At 43.7% G+C, this 18,828-nt stretch overlaps 1 protein-coding gene across 1 annotated transcript; it reads right to left on the reverse strand.

The window, feature by feature from the left end:
• Window positions 1-6,871: 6,871 nt before the first annotated feature.
• Window positions 6,872-12,716, reverse strand: pck1 (phosphoenolpyruvate carboxykinase 1 (soluble)). The gene is made up of 10 exons (XM_076745159.1): window positions 12,627-12,716; window positions 11,828-12,112; window positions 10,866-11,050; window positions 9,890-10,093; window positions 9,554-9,741; window positions 9,268-9,430; window positions 8,951-9,175; window positions 8,643-8,774; window positions 8,377-8,472; window positions 6,872-8,104 (listed from the first exon to the last, which is right to left on the reverse strand). The coding sequence occupies exons 2-10, from the start codon at window positions 12,049-12,051 to the stop codon at window positions 7,647-7,649; spliced, it is 1,875 nt and encodes a 624-aa protein (XP_076601274.1). The 5' UTR covers window positions 12,052-12,112; window positions 12,627-12,716; the 3' UTR covers window positions 6,872-7,646.
• Window positions 12,717-18,828: the final 6,112 nt, after the last annotated feature.

Below are 18,828 nucleotides of genomic sequence, written 5' to 3' on the forward strand. Positions count from 1 at the left end.
AGACAAAACTCTTATGGTGCGTTCAAGGACTCATTGCTTGCACTACAAAAGTCACACTAAAGGATAATGCAATTCTGCTTGTTTCTTGTTCATCAGCCAACATGACGGCAGCTTCCACTTTGATCCAGACTGAAATATTTTAACTATTTAACGGCTTCCTGTGATACTTTGTGCTCATGTTCATGTTCCTCAGAGGATCAGTCCACTGACTGCGCTGGTCCTCAGACTTCTCCTCGACCCCCATCGTCAGGCTGACATTAGTGGTTTTGACTGAAAAGTCTCAACAACTGTTGGGATGGACTCAGCGCAGACATGTCCTCCTCATGATGAGCTCAGATCACCTTAATTTTTCATGTAGCGCCACCATCGGGTCAAATTGAAATGTGTCTCAGCTTTACAAATGCAAGGTGGAAGTGCACTTATTAGCACGCTAACATGCTAACCTGTGATAGTGAATGCAGTTAACATTGTATCTGCTGGACGTCATGTTGGCATTTTCATTGTGGGGGTGTTAGCATGCTGCCGTTAGCATTTAGGTGAGAGTCGATTGTTTCTGGAGCACGAGGGAAATATTGTGATTTTTTTTCAGTGCATTTCAGGAATTTTAATATAAAGAGTAAATACAGTGCGCCACATAATAACGAGTGATTTTCAGACACAGCTGATGTTTCAGTGATGTGTGGAGTCTGCAGGCAGCAGCAGGATATTCCAAAAACATCACCTGGAATTCTCTGTCAGCTGCAACCAATCACTGCCCAGTCCCAGTCAGCATCACTGCTGACGTCCAATAGTGGGTGAGTGTCCGACCTGACCCTCGGTGATGTCACTGTGTCACCTCTGTAGCCCACTACACAAGAACACACACAACCTCACACACACAGCTGATAAGACTTCGGTGCCGCTGTCGTCCACCTTTCATTGCACAACTTCCCGCCTTTCTCTGTGGCTCAGTTCACGCTGCAGCTGAGCTTTTCTTCTTTCCTTCTCCAGGCGACACATTTTTCATGTTTTCTTACTGTGCAAACAGCAAAAAGTCACATTTTTCAAATAAAATAATTTCCAAACTAATGAATACTTTCATTGTTTTAAGTATAAAACTGGTGTTATACATGATGCTTCTTCACACAAGTCTCATGAAAAAGACCAAAACCAACTAAATGTTAGTCATTCTTCAATGCTGTTTAAAGAAAATCCAAGTGTTTGATGCACGGACTCTTGTTTACTGCACTTCCTGTTTTATTTTGTAGTAGCTTTTCTTGTGCATCGCAGTATGTTTTACTTTCTGTCATTGTTGAGTTTCCTGCCAGTTTCACTCCTCACCTGTTCTCAGTTATCCAATCAGTTCCCTCCATACTTACAGTCCAGGCGCTCCACCGCCTGTTTGCCACGTTGTCTTCCTGCAGATGGAGTTTCGCTCTTTGTTGTCTCTCTTGTTGCTTTGTAACGTTTGATCTCTGCTTCATGTTTGAGTTTTGATTGTTGCTCAGCTGACCTCCCGTCCTGCTCGTCACCCCGAGTTATTTTCTGCCTGGAGGAGTTTTCACACTCAGCAGCATATTCAGATGTTTGTGTTTCCTCTTTGACCACAGCTTGAATTTCACTTAAGGTCATTTCACATTTGAAAGCTGAGAAGCTGCTGGAGCTTGAACCCAAACTCTGCGGAAGAGCAATGACACGATATCAGCACTAGATCTGCATCTTTCAGCTTTCAGGGTCATCTTACATTTACTGAGAGACAAGCTACTGAAAGTACAGGTACATGATAAACACAGAAAATACAACATGAAGTCTAGAATCAGCTGATGAGGGCCAGGTTATAGCGCACAACACCAGGTTCTGGACCTGCTCTTTTTAGACCATCTCATCCTTGGTATTGCTGTAGAGGCCTTGTGGGACTTTAGCGTTCAGAATGAGGGTGGAGGAGGTGTAGATGTCTAATCTTACAGATTGGGTTCTGCAGGTCAGAAAGTCCAGAATCCAGTTGTAGACGGAGGAGCAGATGGAAAAATCTACCTTTTGTTTTGATAGTAACATGTCAAAATGTCCTGTGAGATCAGGCTGCGAGGACACGGCTGAGCACAGTTTGTCATCTGGTCCAAATCTCTCTTTGAAGAAGAGATAAGTGAAATGGATCATCTTATTGATTTACTGAACCAAATGATGACATTTCAGCAATCAGGCTCATCCACACAGATAAGACACCATGATAACAGACAGGTATCATCATGAAGATCAGCAGGTGGAACAGAAACTACGATCCCTCCACTGGCTGGCGGTCGGCCTGCAGGACAAACACCACGCTGGATGTTTTATGGTTCAGTTGGCAGAGATGGAAGATCTGAACATGATAGTAAAGTTCAAATCTGATGCTTGAATGAGGCAATTAAAGAATGTAGGTCGATCACCTGAACGGTGAGCTGATTCCAAAGGTCCTTCAGAGCCGGGCTGATGACGAATTAAGGAAGGGGAGAGAAAAACAGGGGTTTCGTAACAGATTTCTTTGGGTTTGAACATTGTCAACAGAAGTCAAGTCAACAAAACTTTGACCTTTCCTCACTTCTTTGTCATTGATTGTAATTCTTTAAAGGTATAATATGCAACATTTCCGCATTACAATTTCTAAAAAAAAAAATGACTGAAACTGTGTTACACACACAGAGAGTGAGAAAAGAGTCATCAAACACTGGCTGCAGTTTAACGATGAAGGCAACTCCCACAATCCCACGCTACTTCACAAATTCATCAAACTGTCTGTTGTTTTCATTGTCTTGATTGTGCGAGTACGGTGGCTGATGAGGACAAACAGGCTGCAAAAGTCCAAAACATTTGTTTCCGTTGGGAGAAGAATTGGAGTGAACAGACGTAAAAGGTTTGGATTCTTTTCCACATTTGTTCTCGGGCTTTAACAATTTTACACCAAAGCAACAGCAAGCAGCCTCGTTCCTCCACTTTTCTTCCCCCAACAAAAACACTCGTCTCTCTCGTCTCTCTGGGGTTGAAAATCAAGCTGTTCCACTCAGGGCGCCCCCTAGAGGCCTGGAGCACTTCCGTTGTGTTGACTGGAAATGCAGCATTTTTCTCTTGCATCCGTTTCAGAGTTTTAGACTTAGCGTTGTTTCTGTGTTTCGGCGCGGTTGCTTTTAATGCATTTGTACTGCAGCACATTTTTTTATTTGCACAACATTTCCATTGTTGTAATTGTTTTGGATTTTCATATGTCTTCTTGCGGCACAGTCCTCCTAATGGAAATATTCAGGGCTTTTGAAGTGTGCACCGCCATAAGAGACCCCTAGTGGCAGAAATTACATACTGCACGTTTAACGTTTCATTGACAGCCACTGGAACGGCACAGCACACTAACACCTGTACACTGGTAAAAGCCGTGGTATTTTATCAGTATGCTGATCAAAACTCCAGAGTCAGCATCCGCACAGATATCAGCACTTGTTCTCCGTCTTAAGATAAAGCTGCCTGCTGCCGGTCATGTTCAGCGTGACGGCTTCCACAGTGAGATAACACGTAATCATGAGGAAACTCCCTGTTTTAACCTTCTTTCATTAATTGTATGTGAATTCACGTCATGGCGAACATGTTAGCAAACAGATGTTTACTCATGCACCCTGCAGACATGGAGCAACATTATCATTCATCCATTAACTTCTAGACATTATTTGGCGCTTTAGGTGTAGATGTTCTACTTTGGTTCACCTGTTTGTTTCGCACTTTGTCTGCTGTTTTTTTTTTTTATTTACAGTGAATTTGATCAATCATCATTGCAGGAAATAGACTGTACCATGCAGTAAATGTGCTGAGAAACCAGAACCATGAGCTAAAAGAGGCTAAAAGGCTCAGTGGACCTGCAGAATCCAGTGATAATCCTCTCTGGGTTCATTAGTATGAGAGCCGTCATTCCCATTAGATAGACAGTCATTTGATTTGTTGCGATTCCTGCAGCTTTAATTTCAGTGTGAAGCCTTAATCCAGAAGTTAAAGCCACAAAAAAGGCAAAATTAAAATAAGTTTGAAGTTATATACCTTATTAAGTTGATATGGGACTCATAGAGACTGTTGTTTTTTTATTTTTGTAGTCATGATTTCCTGCTGCAGTGACCTGACCTGCATGTAACCTTTTGATTATGCTTCATTTGGAGTTTACGAATATGTTTTACATGCAATTAAACTGAATCATAAAACCCTGAAAAAATAAAAAAGGAACATAAAGGATAGGGAACAATAGTGAAACGACTTTATGGATGAACGACTTACATGCAGACTTTAAAAGGGTAGATAAGAAATGTGCACGCAGTACGAGTATGGCTCCTGCATGCTTGCGGGGTAATTATTCCCTCAGAGGACGCTGCTAAAAATCAACACTGCGATGCTCCGTGGTGTTGTTGGAACACAAGAAGTAAATCATTGTCTCAAAAAAGAATTTCCAACAACACAATAAGACAAACAATCCTGTTATTGTGAAGAGCAGTGATATATGAAAGCTTTTCTTGGTACTGCTGAAGTCACATATTGAGAGATTAACAGTCACAGCGTGCATTCGGACACATGTTGTCCAAGGTCGACACAAGCCAGCATGCAGGGGGACAGCATGTGCAATCAACAGCACACTCTACGTACCACTGCGCCAGTGTACGGAAAGAGAGGAGTTCAGGTCTAAGGACCTCACTTCCCATGATTCCTGCATCATCGCTGGGACTTCTGCAGGAAACATTTGATCTCAGTGCAGAACGTGTTCGCGGACACATAAGAAACATGAGTATACAGAGAACAGGATCATCCTTTCCAGTCCTTCTCTCCACCAATGAGGTTTAGTTTTCAGTCTGTTTTGCTGGTTTCTTTATTTTGCAGGATTACAGAAAAACTGCTGGTCTGGTCCATGAAACTTGGTGGAAAGGTGCAACACAGGCCAGAATCAGAACAAGACAGAATCCATTACATTTTGGAATGAACCGGAAGGTGAATGCACAAATTATTTTTCAACTTTGTTAACGCCTTAAAATCTTAAAACCTGGTGGTAAAGTTCAGTTGAGAATCGTACAAATACCAAGACTCCAAGTCACCATCCAGGTTCATGAGGAGCAGTAATCATCTGATGTAGCCTTATGGAGCACTCGGGGACAGCCATCGTACAATTGCAATGCTTTTTCTCAAACTGTGGTGTTGCTTTGGAAGCGTAAATACGCAAATATCATGCAACTAATTATACTCTTATATGCAAATGCAGATTTCCAGTAGTTTTGGAAATATGTCCAGACATAGAAAGTGGTTGCACTTGCAGGTTTGCACATCATAGTAGAATAGATTGCTGGCCTTCTGGTTTATATATGGAATTGAATTCTTGGAGTTTTCCTCAAATAAGTTCTTTGTTCTTGTTTTTCAGCCTTTCCAGAGAGTTGACTTTTCTCTTCCTTGACTCGGGTGCAGTGACCTTCCTCATTCATTCTTGTTTTTAAGGTATAGATTCTCATTTCTAGTAGAAACACGCTTTCTGAAATGGCAGGTCTGTGTTCTTGCCAACCCGACTGTGCAATTTAATTAAGCTGCAGCTTCACTAAAAGCATTTCTGTCCACATTTGACATGTCTACTCTGGGGAACGAATCAGATTGGTGGCTGAAAAAATGGGGAAGCAGAGTGATTTCTAATTCTTCTTTAATGCCAGTAACCAGTTTTTGATTCTCAAATTTAATGTCTTCATACATGGAGATGAAGAAACCAGAAATCTGTCAGAGTGACAGAGATCAGCCTCTGAACACTTCACCGTGTTGTTTGCTGTGTTTTGTTCTGAGAAGCCTTCACTGAAAAACATTACAGCAAAGCGGTACATGAGCAAACGAACACACGGGATTCACATCACAGATAGTGTCAAAAACAAGTGAGTGATGATTAACTTCTGTCACCGGCATTATCTTCACGTCTTACACAACAGCTGCAGTGAACCATGGGACAAAAACATGTTTCCTCAGACAGCCGCCGTCCAGCTACCGGCAGCTAAGATCTGTGGGAAATATGGAATATGAATAAGAATATTCATGCATTTAGTTTTTAACATATATGATGTGATGATATATGATCCTCTGTGCAGCCGACACACTGTTTTTTAATGGTGTGGCCTTGACATAAGAAAAGTCCAGCAGAAAAGGATGCACAGATGTTCACCACACACACACACACACACACACACACACACAGATCATCCCCAGCTGAATTAAAACGTCACTGCTGTTTCAAAACAATCAGGAGAAATGTTCTGATTTTATCTTTTGTGCAGCGACGTTAAACACGACGACAGTGATCTATGTTCGTCGCTCTTTTTTCCTTTGTTTTCTTCCTGTGGGTCTTACCAGGTTTACCGGAAAAATATTTGAACTTCACGCTTCATGAGAGCGAGAGATGAAGCTCAATGGAAAGTTCAGTCAGGACCCTGCATTCACTCCTCTTAATTGTCGGTCAATTGACACGTCAGCTGTTCTCATCAGCTGATCACATCTATCCGATAGCACTGCGACACGCCTTCACTGTGAGCCTGCCACCTGACTGCAGGCTTTAAATAAGATTCTCTCACTGCATTAGTTCTTCATGCTGCTGTTTTTGCTGCACCCCTCCACCTCCCCATCACCACCCAGATTTTCACCTTCATCATCCTCATCAGTCAACAGAGTCATCAGCCTCCATCACCGTGTCTGGACTCTGTCTAATCTTGTTGCTCTCTCTCTGTAGAGTCTAAGTCCCAAAGACTTTCTGATAAGACTGAATTATCACATCATCTGCCATAATAAACAATTAATGTCATGTTCAGATCTGAAAAATGAAACAGAATCACTGATAACTTTAAGTATCTTTATTGTTGTCTCCCCTCTTTGGGGGCTCAAGATTGCGACAAAACAGAACTAAGCGCTACCAACAGATAACAGTGTACAAAAATAAATTAAGGCAAGACAATAGGAACAGAAAACATACACTTCCCCCGTGTTCGAGGGTCAAACATCTCTGGAGTTGAGCTAACTTGGACTCATTTACTCTTTCTGCGCCATACAAATGGATATGATGTGCGTTCATAATAAGTTATCATTAAATACTAGAATTCAGACGTACAGTAGGACAATACACTGGAACAACAGTTTAAAACACTGTGCTGCTACAGGTGGACAGGAAACATCTCCTGTTCAAACCGGCAGTCGTGACCGGCACCATCTGGCCGTCGGATCGATGATGAGCACAGTGAGGAATGTTAAGTCAACATCCCAGGTGGATTTTAACGGAAGAATTTTCAGAATAATGATCTGAAAAAAGGGCGGGATTTCCAGTGAAAAATAATAATAATCATCAGCGGAGAATTGATTCTCAGTCATGAAGTTGTGAGGTTCCATCTCAAAGAAGGGAATTCTTAAAAAAATCTGGGTTCTTCAGCACAACATTGACGAGATACAGTATTCTAGAATCACTCACAAATTCTAGAATTTCCAACATACTGTTACAAAATTACTAAATCTCTGCTCTAGAATTTCTGATATGTTGCTCTAATTCAGTTCTAGAATTACACACGAGTAGTGTGGTGTGGTGTTCTAGTAACACCAACATTCCTTCAGAATTGCGAACATGCTCTTCTTTCCTTTCCCTCCTTTTCTCTCCATCTTTACATCTTTTTCACTCTCTGCTGCAGGAGCTCCAGCTGCTGGGCCACTTCGCTGGGCAGGTCGTTGTTCACCTGCGTGGTGAAGTACTTCCTCACCTCCTCCACCTCCCTCTGCCAGAACTTCTGATCCAGGGAGAACAGCTCATTGAGGTCCACATCCTCTTGCAGGCCCTGGAGGTTCAGGGAGTTACAGCTGGGCAGGTAGCCAACGGCAGACGGCATGGCGTCGGCCTCACCGTTCACCCGCCTGAACATCCAGTCCAGCACGCGGATGTTGTCGCCAAAACCGGGCCACAGGAATCCGGCGGTGGGGCTCTTGCGGAACCAGTTCACGTGGAAGATCTTGGGGAGCTTGGCGCCGGGGCGGTCGGCCATGCTCAGCCAGTGAGACAGGTACTGTCCAAAGTTGTAGCCGAAAAAGGGACGCATAGCGAAGGGGTCATGCATGATCACTTTGCCTGCAGAAAAGACATAAATTGCTTATTTGCTGTCACCAATTCACAAATTCAGTGCTTGTGATGTGAATTAAACTGACTTCTGAACTAAAACCTTCGCACAGATGAAGATCTTAGTATTGTCTCAAGGTTGATCAACGTCCGGGCAAGCAGCCCATGTCAGATCAAATGCTACCTTTTGAGTTACAAGCAAAAGGGACCAGGCTGAGAATAGTCCTTAAAATCCATCGAATGGTGGTCAGACTCAAGTATCTTGAGGAAGATTAGGTACTGACCTTTGTGTTCAGCTGCAGCGGTGGCCTCTGACCTCATGGCTGCTCCAACAAACACTCCGTGCTGCCAGCTGAAAGCTTCGTAAACCAGAGGGACGCCTGAAGGAAGCAGAGATTTACTTAATCAGATTATTTTTTTTATGCATCATTGCATCTTCTTCCATTCCTCTTCGTCCCCTTCTGATCTCACTTCTGATCCCACTGTATGCTCTCTCTGTCCTTTTCTACCAATTGTCTGGTTTCAGGTTTTCCACCCAGTTCCTGCTCACCTTCTGGCCTGCGCCCTCCAAAGATGATGGCCTCAATGGGGACTCCCTCCGGGGATTCCCACAGTGGGTCGATGATGGGACACTGACCGGCCGGAGTGCAGAAACGAGAGTTGGGGTGAGCAGAGGGTTCACCTGAGGAGCGAGAAAGACAAGAAGGAAAGTTTTATTCCACAAGATGTTTGCCTTACTCTTAAAGTACGTGACGTTCTCTAGTGGTATCATCCATGTTGTCATGACTTTGAGAGGCTGATCTGCATACAGTAAAATAGACCCTAACTGAAGAATATTTGACAAACACAAACTCTCACCATCTTCTGAGCTCCAGGGCTTGTTCTTCCAGGAAGTGATGGTGACTCCCTCCGGCAGCGATTGGTCCATTCCTTCCCAGTACACACCGCCATCGCTGGTCTCAGCAACATTGGTGAAAAGAGTGTTTTTGATGATGGTCCCCATGGCGTTGGGGTTGGTTTTGGCTGAGGTGCCGGGTGCAACTCCGAAAAAGCCGTTCTCAGGGTTGATGGCACGTAGGTTGCCTGGCGAGAGGAAAATACTCACATCATGAGTAATAGATGTGATGATTGTAATCTCAATGTCCCTCATGGCAAATTGAACTTGAATCCCTCACCTTGGTCATCAAACTTCATCCAGGCGATGTCGTCTCCCACACATTCGACCTTCCAGCCCGGCAGCGTGGGGCAGAGCATGGCCAGATTCGTCTTCCCGCAGGCGCTGGGGAAAGCTGCTGCCATGTACTTCTTCTCCCCAGCAGGGTTGGTGACACCCAAAATCTGGAACAGGAGGAACATTTGGTTTGGTAAGAGTAGACAGGTTGCAGTAGAACGTCCTTATGATTTGTTATGAATTGAAAGGTGAGCCCAGTCTCTTAATTGATAAACGTTATCATTCCTTACCAGCATGTGCTCTGCCAGCCAGCCCTCCTCCTTGGCGATACGCGAGGCAATGCGCAGGGCAAAGCACTTCTTGCCCAGCAGGGAGTTTCCTCCGTAACCACTACCGAATGAGACGATCTGCCTGCTGTCCGGGATGTGGGCGATTAACGTCTGCTCGGGGTTACAGGGCCAGTTGTTCACTAAGGGCTCTGGAAGAGGAATCAGTAGATTTGAATCAGTGGACAGCAGTTGATGTATTTGCAGCCTGTAGTATCAGTAGTAGAAGCAGTAATGACAGTATCATTAGCATTTCCTCAGCGCAGCAGTTTGAAAAACGAGTTGACGTTGCTGACGTACTCTTGAGCGGCAGAGGACAGCCGACGGAGTGCAGGCAGCGGACAAAGTCGCCCGTCCCCAGAGCGGACAGCACGGACTTCCCCATGCGGGTCATCACCCTCATGCTGGCCACCACGTAGGGAGAGTCCGTCAGCTCCACACCGATCTTAGAGAGGGGGGAACCTACCGGACCCATGCTGAAGGGAATCACGTACATGGTACGACCTGAGGACAGAGAGTCAGAGACGTCAGGATTTAAATTGTACTGACGCTGTGTACTTTACTGCAGCTGATGAGACGTCCATTTTTGAGTTTAAACGTATGAAAGCATCATCTTAAAAAAAAAAAACTATCTCTTCACGTCAGCCTTTAATTAGCTGTGATTTCCTGATGAAGACCTGAAACTTTTGTGCTTTGCTGCGCACTTACGCACCGCTGCACTTCTTTTAAATTGTTGTATTGTGCTTGATTTTATGCATTTTATCTACTCTATTTTCACATATATTTTTTTACTGTTATTCTGTGGCTTTATTTTCCGTTTCATCTTATGCATCGTCTTTCTTTTCATTCTTATTCTATCTTGCTTTTGCTTTCATTATCAAGTGGGTTTTATTCTCCATCTTATTTTCCATAAATTTTTTATTGAAATTTTTTTAACCCCTGTTTTTCTGTCCATTCTGTCTTTTCTATGTGAAGAACCCACTCGGTGCAGGTGATTTCTTTGCTGTAAAGCACTTTGAACTGTTATTCCTGCTTGAAAGGTTATTATATTATTAATATTGTTACTACTAAAAATCTGTGGAGGTCATCTGACTTTGGGCTCTCTTTCTGCGAGTGAATAACTCTCATCTTCCATAAGTTAAATTTCAGTTCAGTAGTGGACTCCATATGTCATGATGCTGATCAACAACTGATCATTGATAAAACAGAAAGTCGTCTTAAGCTCTTACTCAGACTGTTCTGTCTGGTTAAAGCTGAACCTCATTCTCTGTGGTACCTTTCATGCAGCCCGGGAACCGCTGAGCCACTGCTTTTTCAAACTCTTCCGGGGACATCCAGCGTCCCAGCTGGCTGACCCCGCCGCCCAGAGGTGTGGGCACCATGTCCCTCTGGTCCTGGGTCACAATCACAGTCTTGCTCTCCACACGGGCCACGTCCCTCGGGTCGGTCCTGGCCAACCAGCTGCAGGAGGAGGAGGGACATTAGGACATAGGGACATTAGAGCTTCTGTTGATTCAAATTCGAGATTTCAGAAATCTTTTTTTGCACAGTAGCAGGATAAGTTTAACATTTGTTATCTGAAGTTGTTTATATACTGAGTTATGTTTTTTAAGAACATTCTTTCTCTTAGTTTTATTCTCTTCCTTATTCTTCTCTATTGTATGTATTTGATGTTTATGTGTGTGTTTAACCTGCTGCTACAACAAAAGAATTTTCCCAATTGGGATCAATACAGTAAAGTCTAAAATTAAGTCTAAGTCTAAGTTCATGAAAAAGCCTGGAGCACATTTTTTGCAGCAAGATGAACAAACAGATTCTCCATGAAAACCTGACACCCGCAGAAATGTTTGAGTATATATTTGCTTGAGAGCAGCTGATAGGCAGGCGTTGTCTGACCGATCGAGCCGGACTTACTGGTTTGTCACAATGACAAATCACAAAGACATTTGTTGTTTCTTAAAACAGCTGCTGACGGTCGACTTATGCACGCTGTCTTCAACAACAAGACGACAGTGCGGTGTGCGAGTTACCACCGTCTTCGTAACACAAACAACCACCACAATGACTGCTGAGAGTCAAAAATGCTTTAAAGGCCTGATGTTGTTCACCAAGTGGATCATACTGTTTCCTTTTACCCCACCAAAAAAAAAAAAAAATACAGCTAAAATTTCAGAAGATGTCCTGTGATATTATACTAAATTTCTAACCCACCTAAAAAACAACTGAATGCCAACCCACCAGTTCTCATATTTGCTGAGCTTCTTGATCATCCCCTGCTCCTCCAGCTGGGTCAGGATGGCTCGGTTCTCCTCCTCTGAGCCATCGCAGATGTGGAGGCAGTCTGGCTGACACAGGCTCACCTTGGCCTCCACAAACTCCTTAACAGCCGGACTGAGGGCGCTGAGATCGCCCTGCAGGACCCTGGGACCGCTCTGGTTCTGGGACTGAAGCTGAGGAGGCATGACGGAGGAGTCTGGAGAGAGTGAGAGCCGATAGACGGAGAAAGAAGAGACGAGAGGAAGTCTAGGAGTGGACCAGCCCAGAGAAAAGAAAGAGGAAGAGGAAGAGGGGTAAACATGAGGACAGGGACAGAAAAATGAGGGTGAGAAGGAGGACGGGAGGACATGAGAATAGCATAATAAGGGTGAGGAGAGAAGGGACAGAAGAGGAGAGAAGTAAAGAGAAAACAAGGAGAAGAGGGGACAATTTTGAGGAAAAGTAAGAAGGAGAGGAGGAGAAAGGTAGAAGAAATCATCAGTTTAGCACATGAAAAAGTATAATGAAGTGTTCAGATTTCAAATACGTCCTTCAGTTAACTGAATTTTCCATCTTTCTTCACTCCAGGCCTTTTACAGGCTGGTAGCTTTTGTCTCATTTCTACTATTTTGCACAAGAAACGCTTCATCAAATTTCAAGGAACGGCTGCAGCCTCCAGGTCAGACAGACTCCGGGTGATGCAACAGCATCCCTGTGCAAATACCCTCCGATTCAACATCCCTCCTCACACACACACTGAAAAGAAAGAGCGTCCGGTTACCTTCAGGAGTTTGTTTGGAGCAGAGAGCCTTCAGCTTGGCCTCATCAGGTGATGCGTCTCTGTTGGCTGTTTTCAGGAGAGTCCAGCACTGTTTCTCCTTCTTAGTGAGTCGTATCACTGTGGAGAAAGTTTGTTCTCTTTATACCCTGGGGAGTCCCACAGGAGGAGGGAGGGAGAGGAGGAGGAGGAAGGGTGGGGGTGTGTGAGGAGGTGTGTGGGGGGGTGGCTCATCCTCTGAGTTATTTGCATGAACCTGTTGTTCTCTGCAGATGTGAAAAACATGGTGTTACAGAGCAGTGAATCATTAATCAGCAGCGCGATGTAACGTCGTTTCACATAACCGGTTCCCTCTGCCCTGCTGATAGCTGGCAGAGAGAGACAGACGGCTTTGTCCTCGTCACCGCTGGCACTATCTCCCTCCGTAACACACCCGCCCTGAAGGGACAAAGCCGGGCTGATAATGTCCTGTTGCTTGGACGGTTCGTTTTGAAAGCCGAACCAGTCTGAGGTGAATTAATCATGGCTTCTCACTCAAGTCGTGCATCCTTTTTGGGTTTCAAAGTGCTGATTTCAGTGCAACCTGGATGAAATTTCAAACATCAAATAACACTGAGGGGAACAGGTGTGTTCAGAGCCGCCCCTGCATTACGTCCTCAGGTGTGAAAGAAAAGTTCATTTGCATGTTTTTCTCTGAATCGACTAAATGAAGTGACATCACATTCATTATCTCTTGGTGTTAATCATCAGATAAGAGCCCAGATTTCAGCTGAAAAACATGTTTCCCTCCTCTCTCTCTGTCCTCTGGGTGTGGAAACTTCTTGTCCTCTTGCAGCAGCTGTTGCTGAACTTTGACCCACATTACGAAGCGATGTAAGTTCAGGGTTCGACATCGCCAGGCTGCCGTGTGACGCGGGAAGCGCATTGGCTGGCCTCCTTTTCATTGGCTGACGGACGGGGGCTTGCCCTCGTGTGGTCAAAGGTCAGCCAAGTGAATGCGTGTGCATGTGGGTGTGTGCAGTTAAAGGGGATCCTGAACAAAGGCAGAGAGAAAAGTTGGGAGAGTTGTAGCTGAGTTAAAGTTAGAAGTGTTCATGCTTTTAGTTCTATTAGTTACAGCCGTAATGATGACGATCGTAGCAGAAGCAGGTCTAATGATCAGACTGTGGAAGCTCCAGGTTAACATTCAATGGCTCTACATTGAATGAAGTGCTTCACTCAATGTCCAAAGAGGCTGATATGCTGCAATTATCCACAGGAATGATTTCTGTTGTAATGGATCAAAGTAAGCTTTTATTTCAGTCAGAAGAAAAACGGTTGGTAAATATCCTCAAAACCAAAATTAGAAGAATATTTACACATCAAACTAAATTATCCTCGTCCTGAATGTTGATGCATTTTGGTTATTGAGCCAAAAATCTGTTTTGCTTTTCTCCCTCCAGAAGAGAACAGTGTGAGTTCTGCGTGTTTTAATCACTCAGTACCCCAGTAGTACCATTAGTAGTAGGAGGAGGGGAGTAGTAGCAGCAGTAGTTGTACTTAATCGTCACTGTAGTAGTAGTGGTAGTTGTAGTTGTAATTTAAGTATTATTTCTGAAAACAAGACTTGAGCTAATGTGACAGCTTTTAGGGGATTTTTTTGTGCTGTCATGCTCTGAAACGCTGAGCAGGCGGATGTGAATGCGCCTCGACATGCCTGGACTTGACCTCAGCACCGATGCAGCGGCCTGCAGTAACTGCACAGGGGTCTGATTTAATACTGCACAAGAGGAGGAGCGGACAGGGAAGAACACTGCATGATAATGGCATTTAAAGTTACATAACACCCTCAGCTCAAGTGTTTTATGAACAGTGTTGTCAGTCGTGCGTTTCCCTGTCAGCAGTCATAAAACACAGACGCCTGAAGGATTTTAACCCGGCTGTGTTTGCTAACATTTACACCATCAGAGTGAAAGACTGAAAGCGGCGATGACGGACGAGGTGCTGGCTGATTCGTGACAGTAATAGTGACGCTCAATAGTTCCTAATAGTAGTAATAAGTGAGTTTTCTATGTGTTAGCGTGATGATAACCTAGCAAACTGCAGGATTGGCCTAATGTGAATATTTCACTATAAATTTACAAACTAAAATTATCAACAAAATTATATCATGGCAGCCATTTTTACCATCCTGTGAGGAAAAAGAATAAACTTAGAAATGAATTACATTTAATCACTAATTACTGTTCTTATTTACGTATCTACATAAGTCAATGTTTTGGTATGAAAACCAGCATTTTTAATCTATGTCTTTATCTATCTATGTAGCCTTCCTCTCATGCAGTGCATGCTGGGATAGGCCTCAGTCCCCACTTACTCTGCGCAGAATATGTGCGACTGACTCAACTGAAGGTAAATTTAGTAGCTTTTTCAGACCTCAGGCTCTTCAGCAGTGGATGGAAGTGGCTCAGGCGTCATCAGGTGACCCAACTGTGACGTCTGCAACGTGGAGAACCAAAGAGGAAGATGTTTCCTTCTTGAGGAGGCAAAGAGCCAACCAGAGCAAAGCAGAGTGAATGGTGGCCTAAAGGTTACAGGGGCGAGGGACCAGGGGTTCAATCCTGGACCGGCAGGATAAATCTGGATGCATAGAGAGAAAAAGAAGAGCTTGAGGAAGGCCTTTAAGCCCAACCTGCTGCTCAGCGGCCGGCTGATGAGCCAACTCGGTGAAACTTCCTTAATCAGATAAAGGTTTCCATTTAAATAGAGATTTGGGCATCCTCTCTGCACTCTTACAGTCTGTTGATGACATTATCATGCAGCTGGATTAGAAGGGCGTCAGTCTGTCACATGTCATGGAAACCTCCAGCTGGATGACAACAGTGATAACACAGACTAAGCTTTCAGATAGTGTTCAAAGAAAACAGTTTGAAAACCAAGAGAGTTTGGTCTGTTCGTTAAGCACGACGTGCATGCTGATGTGCTGTATCACAGAACAGGTCGGAACAATCTAAGTGTGCTGTTATACTGAGAAATTAGTGCCTTTATTCCACTCTTGTTTGTTCTTGGTTCAGTCAGTAAGAAGGACAAACTTTTCTAAACCTTTTCTGTCATGACTTGACTGTGTGAATGCAGGATTATCAGGAACTTATCAGGTACAATTAGCTAAAAGTAACGCAGTCTTAGATAAAAGTGGACCTGCATTATTCAAAGTGAGGCCCTCAACTCATTTGAACTAAGACCATTATGAACAAAGACTCTTTATGAATGTGTGTGTGTGTGTGTGTGTGTGTGTGTGTGTGTGTGTGTGTGTGTGTGTGTGTCAGGGCGGTTCAGCCCGTTTACTAGCTCTCTGGGACAAAAACACAGATAGAACAACGCTGACTGAACAGCTTTCACCAGTACCAACTTGCTCAATGGCTGATAATGATATTTTGTGTGTGTGTGTGTGTGTGTGTGTGATAATGTTTTACAGGGTAACACTTAATTTTCCACTTGATTTCCCTCAACAGGCACCGTAAACTTATAGATTAATTTCAGATTAAGTCTTTTTAATTAACTAATTTCTGTATTTGTGAAAATCAAAAATCAATAAGAATTTGATGAGAAGCTCATTGTAACAACACCAAACATTGCAATGTGTTGAAAAACGCTGTAAATTACATTTTCATGTTGGTGACCTGGTTGTGTATGACAGGACAGAATGTTTCTGGACCATTACGACATCCTCTGATACGTTATACATTCAAAACTTCCACTGCAGGACGGCGTAAAACATAAGCCAGGCTTTGTGTTAAACTGGCACAGGGAGATATGCTATCTCAGCCCCTCCTGTGGGCTGTTCTGAAGGTTTGCAGCTGGCAGGGCAGCCATTAACAGTCCACAAGAACGCCACAAAAACTGCAGTTATTTATATCACACACGGCCAAACTTGATGCTACGCGTTCGACTGAGCAGAACAGACACTTCAACTGTCAACTTTACACGATGTCAGTGATTTAGATCATTTTTTCTATGAATGAAGCCAACATATTTCAGTCTTCAGGGTGTTGTAGCTCGAGCTAGTCCACGAGGTTGAATGGTTTGTATGGGCTCATGTGATCATCTGCTGTGCTTGAGTTAGCTATAGCTAACTAATGGCTACCACACGTAAAAAGCAGCCAATGCTAACGATAGCTTCAGTTGCAACATCTGCTTTAGCTCATGTGCTAATCATATAATCAGATAGCGTGTGTCAAAAAGTGATGGAGGTGCAATGAACAGTATTTTAGCCACACTAGCAGCATAAGTCTTTTTTAAATGTGGACGTTCATGTTGCCCATATGATGCACCTGAACCCCCTTAAATTTACAGTTTTGGCAGCATTCCCATCAGCCTCAGCAGTGCTCTGTGTTTAGTACCAATTAGCTTTTGTTAGCATGTCAAAGATGGTGAACATAATAAGCTTTATACCTGCTAAACATCAGCATGTTAGCATTTTCGCTGATGTTAGCATTTAGCTCAGTGCATTGCTGTAAACCCCCACAGAGCCACTAGCGTGGGCTTAGTGTCCTAACAAGGTGAAACATGTTTTCATTTCAGGGCTCAGATACTTTGCCCTCAGTCACTGTATATACTCATAAACTACACAGTACACAATCTATATCATATCTAGAGATAATCTTGCAGTTTAACACTGGTTTATGGTTGGTGGAAGAATGAGTTTGACCATCTGTTAAAAGCCCAGATAACTCAGGATGAGCAAATGACATCGAGACAAGCAATTAACCGAGAACACCGGCGGCTGTAAGTCCATAAAACCCCTGAAGAAATGCAGCACACAGCGAAACAGGATGAGCACGAGGGACAAAAGAGGTCCCCTGTTTCAACGTCGACTGTTGTACGAACCTTTACAGTTTTACAGATCCAAGTTGAAAATGAAATGTGTTTTTTTTTATTCAGCCGTGGTGATAATTCAGCTTCAGATTGGACACTTGTACCCCCTCAGATCCAAACCAGCTGCACACTACAAACTGTCATTGTTCAACAGCTCCTGGGACGCCTTCAAGGCTTCCTGGAAGTCCTGGAAATGCCAGTTTGATCAATGCCATCAAAATCTGAACAGCAGATTTGTGAGATTGTTGGTGTGCAGGAGGGCTGCAACAATTATTTTCAATATCATCTAATCAGCAAGTTATTTTCTCAGTTAAGATTAATCCAGAGCCCAGTTCTCAGAGCCAGGTGACCTCTTCAGATGCTTGTTTCATCCAACCAACAGCCCAAAACCCAAAGATTTTCAGTTAAGTATGATAAAATACTGAGAAAACCAGCAAAGATTCATACATGAGAGGCTGGAATCTGGGATGTTTTGGCCATTCTTGGTTAAAAATGACCAGAAAAATGATCAGACGGACAGAAAATGAATCTGAGCTTTAAATTTCTGGGAAGGTCGGAGTCTTTGTCCTACTTTGGGGTTTAGTCAACTCTGACGCTCTTGCTGTTACTGCAGTGACGACAGCAGCCGGCACAAAACAGACTAAATTGTGTCACTCAGCCTCGGTCCGAAATGTTCAGCGCATGATTCAAACTCTACAGCAAACAGCAGCTGCAGCGAAAGAGGTTGAAGTACACTGATGTAAAACATGTGTCTGATAACAATACGGGGGGAGTCCCTCTCTGTCATGAGATTAATTATGTAACAGATCCTGCAGTTTGTGGTCGCTCCTGATGATCTGGACAAAACGGGGAAAATCGCAGATCCCATGGTCAGTTGGGGAAATCCTGGAAAAATTTTCCAGGCCTGGAAAAGTTTAAGAACACTGTGGATTATCTGTAAATGTTTGAAGGAAAGCCAGAAAATGTTATCTCCTGACGCTGCACATGGACAAACTGTCAAGGAAAGGTTCCAGTACGTTTTCACTGCCTCCGGCCTTTATGCTAAGCTAGGCTAAACACACCTGCCAGAATATTTAACTTTACTGTGTGAAGGAACTCCAACACTTCTTAAAACCCCCGAGTGTGAGATATTTAGGTGATTTTAATATCTTCCAAATCATAAAAACTTTAAGCCCATTCGTTGACTTTGAGCGTCTCACTTCCTCACAGGACTGAAACATCTGAACAAACCTGCTGTGAATGATTCCGGAGGAGCTTCTCTCTCAGTACAGGAGCTGTTTCACCTGCACCTTCGGCTCCTGGAGCTCCTCCTGAGCTCCGTCTGGATCGTCACATCACAGCCAGCATTCGC

The sequence above is a fragment of the Chaetodon auriga genome, chromosome 2, assembly GCF_051107435.1.
Source record: "Chaetodon auriga isolate fChaAug3 chromosome 2, fChaAug3.hap1, whole genome shotgun sequence".
In the NCBI taxonomy this organism is placed as follows: Eukaryota; Metazoa; Chordata; class Actinopteri; order Chaetodontiformes; family Chaetodontidae; genus Chaetodon; species Chaetodon auriga.